The following is a 12,730-nucleotide window of genomic DNA, read 5'->3' as shown; positions in this document are numbered from 1 at the left end:
CTCCTTGCTCTTTGGGACTAGATGAAGCTTGTCAGTAGACTAGTTGTTTCTTGCTTGAATCATGGTCCTTGTGGAGGGACCGTGCTGGAATATACAATTCTATATTTAATAGGTCCACTACTTCCACTAGGTACCGTGCAATATGACTGATTATTTTGAAAGTGATCAATAAATAGCACAAAACTGTTATTGTTGTAAAGCTTCCAATAACAATATCGATATCAAGCTCATGATGGCATATCGATATGATAGCATAGAGTTTCACACTTAATAAGTTACCCTCAGAATTCAGAGGGGCCACAGTACAAAGAACATCATGTACACAAATGGCATGCTCACAGTATTTCCATACATGTTGCACAATTTGTACATATAAGCTTGTTTGTAATTTGTTTGTCAGAAAAGTATTCTCCAATAATAGTCTTCTCTGAAATTAATACACAGTTACACCATGGTCTTCATGACATTCAAGGTCTATCAAGTTCAATGGATTAAGTTATTGAACTTTACATTTTGATGATGATGACCCAGTCAATGAACTCCACACATGTTATGCTGTTCTAGTTTTGCTGATACCATTCCTAGACAAACAAGAGGCACCTCTGCAGTCAAAGTCTGAACATACAAAGTACGGTACCCGGTTATTTATCAATCCACATGCTACACTTCTAAAAACAGAAAACTCATCAATTATGTCAACACAGTCTGTGCCAATTCAGTCAGAAATTTCCATCGTTCATTGTACTATACATGACGTGAAAATCAGCTTCCCCACCGGTGTTTCAAGGAAATTAAGACAAGTCAAACGCTACTCTCAGGAGATATTGGTACAGAGTTAAGGAATTTGCAGAGAAGCTTTTCCAGGGGTCAAAATTATTAATACGACCTGAATAACTGATATGGTAGCAAGATAAATAATCTTTTTACTGTTTTATGAATGTACATGTACGTACACAAATCAAATTTCAGAGTTGTTCAGCTCATGTAGTATGGTTACTAGAAACTAAACAATTTATATGCAAACCAAGTTTTTGAAAATATGGAACTCTACAACATCTTCCTAGTACCGGAACATACATGTATGATGTCTGGATTAAAGATATATTGTATGTCACAATACATGAATGGTTGTTCTTAGGAATAGAATTGTCTGAGCATTCTCTGGGTGGGAACTGGTACCATTCTAAGATTATGAGTTTTGTGAATTCCTTTATAAACTATGATAAACAATTAAGCCATTGTTCAATGACCCTGGAGTGATGTACCCATGTATGCCAGCAGTGACTACAACCCTATTTGACTGAGACCATTTCCAAGCCAAAAGTAGGATCCATAATATACGGCATGGTCCAGACTGTGTATACAATGCCTTGGGCATTAATTTTGTGCATACTAGTACATACAAGTTGATTCTCTGCTCATTGTGGGCATGCTCTACATAATGTATTTTTGTTTGTACAGCACTATTACAGTGAGCTACCAGCATTTGCAGAGCTTGGCTGGCAAAATCTGGTGATGATGCAATCTATTATGAAATATCAAATGAGGTTAATTTTGGGTAAAAATTAAAAAAAAAAAACAGCTGAAGCTTGGTAATAGTTAACCTGAGTGAAGGCCATGACCTTGAAGGATTTATACCCCAATTGTAAACTAGAACGCCAAAAGTCATTACGGAGACAGCAGTGCAAACTTGTATTTATGATGGAAGTAATATCCAATTGTTTTATTACAATTTGGTTAGTATTTAAATTAAAAATCTTGTCAAGTATCTGAAGGATCAATAATATAACTGGCAATATACAGTGGCTCAGAGAAGGTTATATAAGATTAGTAGATTAATTACAGCAACTTGAGTAGTCTAAAACTAGGGCTATTCTAGTTCTCTACCTGATTGGCTGTTTGGAAATAAGTCCTTAAGAATAATGAGTTTCAGCCTGCTGCACATTAGCTTTGATATGATGTATATGTACCTCATGTCAGATAGTATTGACATGTATTACCTTTTAATGAAATGAAATAATGAATGTACGTTTACATTGGTACACATAGAAACAAACAAGAAATACTAAAAGTACTGTATGATTAAATCACAAGTGATATGACAATGTTACACAGTCATGTTATCTACCAGGTTAGGGAGATCTGATACTTGTGATAGAGAAATGGCTGAGAATGATGGGTAATCTCAGCTTGAAACTTTATCAAAACAACCACCTTGTCGGTATACAGAGATACAGTCACCAAATACACATTGTGGTTTAACCAATACGATAATTCTAAACAAAAGCAGTTACTGTTACAGAACAATAAAATGACTCAGACCTAAAAAAAATTCCTCCAGCATGTATTTCTAAAAACATCAAATGTGCAAGCCATTAAGAAATGCGCTGGTTAGGCATTCAGTGACATGAGGTAAAGAGTTAGGCTTTTAATGTTGCCATAATAAAGTGGGTGTCTAGCTGCTTGATAAACAAATGAACTAGGAATGCGTATGCCTGCAATGTAATAACTAGACTCTATTTTTACACTTTGGGGTGTACCCATCTATGTTTTGCAAAGGTAGATATAACTTTTCATCAACCTTCAGATCAAATTGTGAGAATATCAAATTTACCAGTAGCTGCATTTTGGAATCTGTGTGAAGGATATAATGATGAAAGATAATTGTTCATTAAAAATTAAATATTCTGAGTGAGAAATGAGAGTTGCCCCTGAATGGTTTGTAACCATGTAAAAAAAAATTATTTTAAAATTCAAAGGACCGGACAGGCAGTCATCATGTACAAATAATCACCAACAGTACACCAATTTAATGAGCAAAGAATTTGGAGCTAACATTAATATATCATCACAACGTTACAGCTGAACTTAGTGGTTTGCATATTGTTTGTAAACTCTTCATTAAGTCAAGTCATTAAATCATCATATAGTACACCTATGCACACATGTACACACATACACACACATACACACACACTCATACACACACACATACACACATATACATGCTCTGATACACATGCACGTGCTTAAAAACATTTAAAGCAATATGTTAAAATTGCTAATACCGGGCCAAGCTTTGAAAGCATAAGTATAACACTCACATGCAAAGCTATTCTCTGTGTTCTAGGAGAGCCACCCCCTGGATTCACCCATTTGATATTTGCCCGGACCCTATCCCTAACCCTGTCCCTATTGTCCCAGCTGGTTGATAAGAAATGTCTTGGTACTATTGTTCTGATACCGTACCATCACCCAATCCCAGCTCACTCCGGCTGAAAATAATTGTACGATAGTAATTCATGGCAATCACCTCTAATCAAAAGTAAGGGATTGCAGGCAGAACTGTGTAAATCAAGTTGGCTATCGTACATGATAGGTTTGATTCTGTCTGTATTGCAAAACTGAATTATGCACAAATAGAAAACCAGATCATTTAAAGGGACAAAGTCTGCCATTTTTCGTGAATTTTGTTTGATACGAGATACTACTTGTATTGTTTGACATGTTGAAAGATACTGAATGAATGGGTGACCATGCATACATTCGACCCTTGTTTTAGACAAATTAAATGAAACCAGCAACGTGCCAAACAATGTAAGAAGTATCTTGCATCAATCAAAATTCACAAAAAATAGCTGACTTTGTCCCTGTAAGCAATTCTGTCGAAGGACGTATCGTACTTCCATGACAGCTCATTATTTCACCATTCATTTTTGGTCATTTCTCGGTTCTTGTTGTCTTTCAGGCAAGCCATCAGTGAGTGCAGGTTTGAAGGGAATGAAAGTACTGAAAACAACTAATTCTGGTTTTGAAGGTTTCGTCAGGGATAAATACACAACCTTGCCAGAGGTTAAGGATAGATTTTTCAGCACAACTGTGTTCTGTAGATGGAAGTATGACAATCTATTCAGTCTTGATTTTGATACAGCTTGGTAAGTCATGCTCCTATCATCTAGGATTTTTTTCTGTCTTGTGATTTTTAGCTCACATTTGGTATAGTATATATACCAAAGAGAGCTTATATGGTAGGTCGGTGGCGTCTGTATGTATGTATGTATGTATGTACGTTAGTATGTGCAGATGTATGTCCGTCCACATCAAAAACTCTTAAACCGCAGCACCTACCATCTTAGTATTTTGTGTACAGGTGCACCCAGGAATGGAGATGTGAATTTGTTCAAATAAACATGTCAGTGTCAAAAATATGCAAATGAGGTAAAAAAAAAGGGAAAATCGTGCAAATTGCTAAAACTCTGTAACCACAGGCCAGATTTGGTTGAAACATGGTACGCAGGTTCTTTATGGTAACTTTAGTTACCATTATTCAAATTGTGGTTAAATTTTGATAGTTGTATTTTTGGGGCAATTTTTCCCATTTTCGGTCAAAAAATCATTTACTTCCAAAGTATATGTTTGAGTGCTTTGAAACTTTATATTCTTGATCCTAGGGTTGTCTTCTGTCGGATGTGCAAAAATTGTGGTGAAATTTTTTTATTTGTGTTTTCGGGGCAAATTTTTGCATTTTTGGTAAAAATCATTTTCTCTGAATTAACTATTCTGATTGCATTGAAACTTGGTATGCATGTACCGAGAGGCATACTTAATTAAGTGTCTTCAAATTATGGTGAAATTTTCATATTTGTATTTTTGGGGCAATTTTCTCCATTTTTGGTCAAAAAATCTTTTTCCTTGAAATCACTTGTCCAATTGCTTTGAAATTTTGTATGCATGTTCCCATGGGTAAACTTAGTTAAATATATTCTCATTTCGGCCTGCCACATCGAAACAAATGTGAGCCCATTGTCATTGACTGTGTTCCATGTAAATGGGTCCACATTCTCCATTGAGAACAATGGGTTTGGACTGAACCATTGTGTTGGAAGGTTTAAAGTTTTGCAGAGACGTATGTGTTCTTGATGTAGATATATTTTATGCTAAGTCTCTTTTCATGCACTGTTGCACTACATATGAATAGCGTTTAAGTTCAAAAAATGACCATGACTATTTTGAATTTGACTGTTATTACTCAAGTAAACACAACTATAAGTGGATTTTGAAGCACAGAGTTGCTCATTTGCATAATAATTCACATCATTTAAATAAGTAAAGAAAGAAAGAAAGTGATATTATAAATAATAAATAAATAAATAGATAAATAAATAGATAAATAAATAAACTTGTAAGCTTCCTGAACTAAATCAACATTTCTGCTATTGAGTTGTATAAATCAAGATGATTTTGAAAATTGGAATAATTTGACATGATTGTTATTTTAAGTTAAACAGCACTGAATTGGTAAACAATTAAATAAAGACATTTTAGAAAATATGTAAATTGCTTTTCTTCCTTAGTTTTTTCCTATAATGGTGATATACTGACTCCCACGCTGTACAATGACTTGGCATCAATAAATTGTAAAGCTGTTGTGGACTTCAAGGTTTAACCTCAGGGTCAGAAGTGAGATACTGATCTTGAGGATTCCAAGGGTTCAGTATAAATGTGACCTTGTGATAAACTTTGACCCATTTTTGCATTGAGAATATATTAGCCCTGGAAGAACTTTGGCATAGAAGAGGTGCGTGCACATGTTACCACTTGTGACCCTTGTTCCGTGCTAGCCTTATGAAATTTTGACCTGATAATTTGTAGTCAATATGTGCAGAGGTTAGGAATACTACTGAAACAAAAATAACTTTATGAGCAAGTTATAATATTTCAAACGAAAGGTTATCTCATGGTGAAGGGACTGTGTACCTAGTCATGTATTTCATTTCAATTTAGTAGTACTAAGCCCTTACTGAAGCCAATATTAATCCTATTTGGTTCATGATCATAAAATATAATAACATTTCTGCTGGAAGAAAGCTGACAAACAATATAAAAAGTGATAAAAAACTCTAAATGTATGTAACAGTGTTATGTTGAATGTGATACAGAAAAGTTACGCCTTTTCTTACATCCTTGCAGTGTAGTGTAATTGTTGGATATTGTTGATATATTAATATGAGCAGTTATCAAAGGAAATGAATAAAGTGTTTCATTCAGAAGCAAAAATGGAAAAATCTCAAGGAAGATTGATAGTATATCTATTTCATATCTTCAAGTTTAAATTCATGTTTTGAAGATCTTCATACATGAATACTCAATAAATAAACACAAAAATCACACGTCAGCTCATAGAATGGATAATTACTGGTGTGGATTAAGGAATCACTGTTTGAACTTTTTAAACATCTGGTGAATTTCAGGGAGACAGTGAAAAATACCATCTTGGATGAATTTGCTGGGCCACCAGAGAGAGGAGTTTATTCTCCATCCGTGCAGATGACAATGCATCTCACTGCAAACCATGCTATGGCCAAAATTTCTCAGGTTTGTCTCATTTTCATCTGACCCTTCATTCCCTATTTCCCATTGTATAGGTCCTCCCCCCACACAGAAACAATGGGTATATACCAATCTATAAACCTGGTGTGATATAATAAAGGTATCATCCTGGGTAACATCACCCCAGACTTCTGCACGCTCTCTATTTATGTCCAACAGACATGCCACAAGTGATTTGTGACAATAAATAATGTTTAATGACTGGCTTATTTTTACAAGACTACGCATGAATTCTTCCATTCATAGGAGTCTGTTGCAACACATTCCCTCACGACTCACTCTGTGCCGTATCATGATATGTTTACTAGCGTAGGGTTATGTGTCCCGTCATGAATGTTGGCAACATCAGTGTTTGTACCATGGTACCAGGGAGAGTCAAGCTGTTGATGCTGAAATTTGAAATTTTGATTAATGATTTAAAATCTGATGTGAATTACAGTAATTGATTTGCCATTGTTTGTTTTGTGGTAAGCGATGCCTTTGATGTTAGGTCAGTAGCTTGGCCTGGCTCAACCACGCTGGAACGTTATCTTCATTCACCAATTGTCTTTTCAACAATTACCAAATTTGAATTGGCTTTCCTGATCACAACTTTTCTTGGCAGAGTAAATCCTGAGCAGATTTAGTTGCTGTGCATTTTGACATTGTTTGTTTGAATTTTTGATAGAGTTTATTATTTTCATTTCCTGTCAGCATTTCTATGAGTGAATTAAAGAAATCAGAATATTAAATAAAAATGAACTTTTAATACTTAAAAAAAATAGCAAGGAATGTCTTTGACCAACTTTTTATTCAAGAAAATTATTTAGAATTCAATGAAGGATGGTAATTAAATTATACATGATTTTTTGTTTTATGATCGTTTGCACATTGTATTTTTAGAAGTTTAGCTGACACGTTGCATAGTTGCATATAACACAGCGGCGTCTGGGACATATTCCTCTTCACCTCTCTGTATATGTTATCATGTTGCCGTGGTAATGTGGACCTACTGCGGGTCCACCCTGACCCCAGATGATAAGTTGTAAGATAGTTGTCGAAGAAGCGGGTCAGACGTAATTTATGTGTATTTATTTCATGAACCCCACTCGGTGTGATTTGTCCGCTTTCCTGGAATTCTTGATGTCAGACGCAATTCAACATTGATTCAATGAATAATACCCAACTATTTTTCTGGCAGATTTCTGAAGTTGAGATGACAATGCCAAATTCTCATTACTTTACCATTGATATGACTAAGCTTGGAATGGAAAACAAGGATGAGGTAAGACTTGTGTGAAGTTTTGGAGTTTCATGTATGCATGTACTGTGTCAGTGTTCTCTTGAGCAAATTAAGCACCTCAAAAATTAAAACTTTGCACACAGTTTTCAAGGTAACTTTTGTCTATTCTTTTTCATAGTCAATAAATATAATATGAAGTAGTCAAGCAATGTTTTTACATCAGATAAAAACATAATAATCAAATACAAATTTACTGATGTTTAAAATTCAAAATGGCTCCCATTTTCATTGTTGACTATGTAGACAAAAGTTATGTTTCTGATATTCACAAATGTAAGTCAGTTAAAATTTTATTTTTCTGTGGGCTTTTTAATGAGCTATTTTAATGAGCTATCACAAGCCATGACATTGGTGAAAAATTGTAAGATTTGTCAAAGAGCCCCAAACCTGTTCCTCACTGCATTTTGAGTTGTGGTGTGTTAGGAGTCGGACTTGTGGCTTTTAGTGCCAGACAATAGATGATGCCCTATGAAAAACTCTGAAGGAACTTGAAACATTTCGTGCTGCAGAGGTTTTAGCAAAACCGTTGAAAGTATAGCAATCTCTAAGTTGATGTGGCAAAATCTAGACTATCATTTCAGCAAAATCTGTAGCATTTCTGTGGAATTTCTTACTTTTTTCGTTTTTAGTCTGTTCCACAAGATACTATAATAAGGCAGTTTACTTGTTTGTGACCAGCAATATGCTCTGTTACTTTTTGATCTATGGCTATGTCTTTGAGAAATAATGAGATGTTATTAAATTGTTTCCAACATCATGTTTGCCAGTGAGTCATGGCTTCACACTGCCATCCCCCCACTCTCCTTTTTGTGGTAAAAACACAATGAAAGAGAGAAACTTATTTATATGAATGTAGGGAGTCTTTAAATACTCATCTAATCCAATGTACACACACATTGTACATGATGATCCAACCCAATGTATACACACATTGTACATGATGATCTAATCCAATGTATACACACATTGTACATTGTGATCTAACCCAATGTATACACACATTGTACATGATGATCCAACCCAATGTATACACACATTGTACATGATGATCCAACCCAATGTACACACACATTGTACATGATGATCCAACCCAATGTACACACACATTGTACATGATGATCCAACCCATATATACACACATTGTACATGATGATCCAACCCAATGTATACACACATTGTACATGATGATCCAACCCAATGTATACACACATTGTACATGATGATCCAACCCAATGTATACACACATTGTACATGATGATCCAACCCAATGTATACACACATTGTACATGATGATCTAATCCAATGTATACACACATTGTACATTGTGATCCAACCCAATGTATACACACATTGTACATGATGATCCAACCCAATGTACACACACATTGTACATGATGATCCAACCCAATGTATACACACATTGTACATGATGATCTAATCCAACGTATACACACATTGTGCATGATGATCTAATCCAATGTATACACACATTGTACATGCTCATCTAATCCAATGTATACACACATTGTACATGGTGAACTGACTGCATCCATGCTCAGTATTTGTAAAAGACAATAACAACTATATTTTCATTGTCTGTGTCCAGGTGATGCTGCCTGCCGATAAACCAGCAGGAAATATCAGACTAGCCATGAAGAGACGAGATAGAGCCAAGTTATAGAGACTTTGTATGAAGAAATAACAAACAAACTGAAGGGCATAGTTTGAGAGACTACCTGTACGAAGAAACAACAAACAAACAAATGGCATACAAAGCACATAGCAACAATAGCCATTAGCTATACATATCAACCCATATTCCATGCACATGTTTTGACATTTAAAACAATAATCATTAAGATAAATATATAAAAAAATATTAGCTCATCCACTGTTTGTGATATTAAGGTTGTCAGTGTCATTTTACAGATTGCATTATTTTTCATGCTTGTTATAATAATGTGAAAATTATTCAGGCAAGCCACTCCAAAAGTATGCCAGTTTTTGTTACCCCTTTAAACAATGCATTATCACCATGAGTGTTAATACCATTAGCAATATTGATGTGTCAATTGTAGAAAACTAATTATGGCATCATTTTACATGTGTTATAGCCAAAAACTGATGACGTCAAATCGCTGTACACAAAACACAGACGCCTTGTAATCATGGCACTGTGTATTGTGTACGGTAATTTGACGTCATCAGTTTTTGGCTATAACACTTGTGAAATGGTGCCGTAATTACTATAATCACTTCTCTTAGACTGAAACAAGCCTATGTTTAAAGACAGTGGTATTGTTTCAGTGTTTTACTACTATGTTACCACTGTCGTGCGGACGATAAGCTTATGATGTTACAACATACACCCTTGAGGGACCACAGCCACATGTCATACCTTGATTCTGACCTTAACCCTGGGTAGGCAAGGTCAAAGGGTAACTTCTTTCTACTGTTGGCTAAATTTTGGTAAAATATTGACTTAGTGCTGTGCAATCAATAAAACAGGATTCAACAACCTTGCCTAGGTTGATCTTCAAAATCACGGAACATGTGCTATGAGAATATTTAACGTTAAAGCTCATTGGACAGTGGAGGATCTCCTGAGAATGGAGTTTACAGATTTATTTTAATTTATAGTGGAGGTTGATTTATTGTTTGTAAGCTTAGCCAAAGGCTTAGAGAAATGATGAATATATTCAAGTGCGAGAAATGCAGCTGTCTGCTGAATCTCATAAAATTACATAAAACTGTCAGCATTAAAGGGTTTGATAATCACTGATCATTTGAATCAAAAGAGAGTCTTCCAGTATGTTATAACTTACAATGGTAACTGATTACTTAATAAGTTAATCAGTAATGTTAGTGCAGAAAGCAGTCTTGAATGTTATCAAAAGCACCAACTGGAGTCAGTCTGGACTCTAACTTTTAATTTCAGAACTCATTACCTATTGTGTTCGGGGGGATACATTAAGTTTGTGGTAATCCAAGCAATAAAAAACTTTATGTAAGAGTTTTGAAAGTTGTAAGAGAGGTTACCACATTTTTTAGAAACTCAATTCTGTAATTTTAGATGTTTTTTACTTCAATGAAAGTGACGTATTTTCCTAGCATACGTAGAATTCATTTCTTCCATCAGCAAGTTTTCTTTGGTTGTATTATTCTCAGCAGTGTTTATTCCATTCAAAGGAAGAGGATGTCAAGAGTCTAATATTCAGCAGAGACTGGCAATTGGATGTATCTTTCTTATTTTAATCATAGACTTCTATTTCTAATGACTGTTTTCGAGTGTTCAGATCTTTTATGAAGTTGGTATATTTTATGGTGCTAAACCTAGTTTAAAGAAGAAGTGTTGCTCTGCAAAGGGTAAGATGACACCAGTGTTTTGATTCATATTCTGTGTTGCTCGGTTTTGATAAGAATGACACTTCAAAAAAAGATTGCACTTGTGTGGCCATATCTTGCACACATTCAACACAAGCTCTTTAATACACTCTACCATTCTTTCTTGTATCAGTACAATGGATGTTCACAGCTGACCTGGTGGATGTATCTATTCAATTGATGGTCAACGGATTTGTAGTTCAGTGCAAAATCATGGTGTGCCCCGTGTCCTTTCATGGTACGTTGCACACTCAAAGACTCAAAGTGCAGTCAATTTATAGAAATTCAATTTATAGAAATCATTTTTCATTGAATGTTAGTTTGAGAGGGGAAAACTGAAAACTTGTGCAATCTGGTCATTGGAATTACTAATTTTGAAGTTTAAGCTAAAAAAATATGTTTAGATGTAAATTTCTTTTAATGTTCAAATTTTCATGTAGTACCTACAACATTTTGTTTGATCCAGAGTCCATACATTGTAGATAAATCATGAGAAAACAAGAGATTCGGTCTCCATTCCAGTTTGACTGCCAATCTGCAATTGTAATAATAACTGGCTGCCACTTTGATATTTTTTTGACCACCATGCCACTGTGCAGTCACCATAAATTATCCAAACTGCACACATGTTGTTGTGTCGTTTGACAGAAAAGTATGTTTATTGTGCTTCTACAGTCACTTCAGCAAAGGTAAAGTAGAAAGCTAATCTCCATTGATGGAATTTATGCATAAGATTTATTGCCAGCACAGTGTGTGCTTTGTTAACACAGCTAATTATCAGTGCCTTGTTACGTGTACCCACTGTGCATAATACAGTGTTTCATTTATTTCACGTCAACATCTTGTAGTGTGTCTTTCTTAGTCCAAGTTTTGCGCTCTTGATCATCTCAGAACTTTTAAAATTTCTATCTGCAATTTGCAATTTGCGATGTAAATCACAAAATATCGTCACTCCTTTATCAGTACAAGACATGATGGTTGTCAACGATGCTTACGGGACATCATGGTCACAAATTTATAGTATGTATTGGATTTGACTGCATAACAGATGGTTCCTATTCCTTCAACTTGTAAACTAAAGAAGGGAAGTATCATGGACAGTAGCGGCAACCTTTAATAATATTTTCACAACCTTTTGTTTCTGCAAAACAAATATGTTTCTGTAAAACAAATATTTCATTATTTTTTGTCTTCCAAAAGTGTGTCAAAAGACAAGGTAACAATCTTGCCAATGAGATACATTCGGTACAATATGCTGTGTTCCTGCTAACAAATGAATTCCTGCCAAAACTTATGTCATTTGTCCCACAATAACATAAGCTATTACACACAGGGTAGTATAGACAAGTTGGCATCACATGACATGTTCATGGAAAGGAAAACACTGCTTTGCAAACAGATTCAAAATGTATCAAATGTTACGGCTACAAAATGGAGTTATGACATGTAAAATGTGTTCTTGACTTTACATCATTACAGAATTCTAAATCATTGGTACTGCCTTTTTCACCATTTATCGTCTTATTTTTGAGAACACGTTCCATCAGCTGGTTTTGCTTACTCTACGTCCAACTTTCAAATTTGGTTTACTGATCTAGGAATGCAAATTAAGATACCGTATGTGGCAGAAGAACATTGACTTTGTGATTGAATAAAATTGCTTGTAGCACAAAA

At 35.0% G+C, this 12,730-nt stretch overlaps 1 protein-coding gene across 2 annotated transcripts in view; it reads left to right on the top strand.

Annotated features, from left to right (window-relative positions):
* The window catches only part of LOC139152563 (uricase-like), an 18,879-nt gene extending 6,149 nt beyond the window's left edge, over positions 1-12,730 (top strand). For both annotated transcript variants that reach the window (XM_070725781.1, XM_070725780.1), the window contains exons 4-7: positions 3,749-3,935; positions 6,252-6,375; positions 7,571-7,654; positions 9,279-12,730. In XM_070725781.1, the coding sequence (XP_070581882.1) occupies positions 3,749-3,935; positions 6,252-6,375; positions 7,571-7,654; positions 9,279-9,353 (470 nt within the window). In that variant the 3' untranslated portion in view covers positions 9,354-12,730. The remainder of the gene's footprint in view (positions 1-3,748; positions 3,936-6,251; positions 6,376-7,570; positions 7,655-9,278) is intronic.

Source organism: Ptychodera flava, chromosome 16 (genome assembly GCF_041260155.1).
Source record: "Ptychodera flava strain L36383 chromosome 16, AS_Pfla_20210202, whole genome shotgun sequence".
Lineage (NCBI taxonomy): Eukaryota > Metazoa > Hemichordata > Enteropneusta > Ptychoderidae > Ptychodera > Ptychodera flava.
Note: the sequence above shows the minus strand (reverse complement) of the source record. Positions and strands in the feature narration are given on the sequence as shown.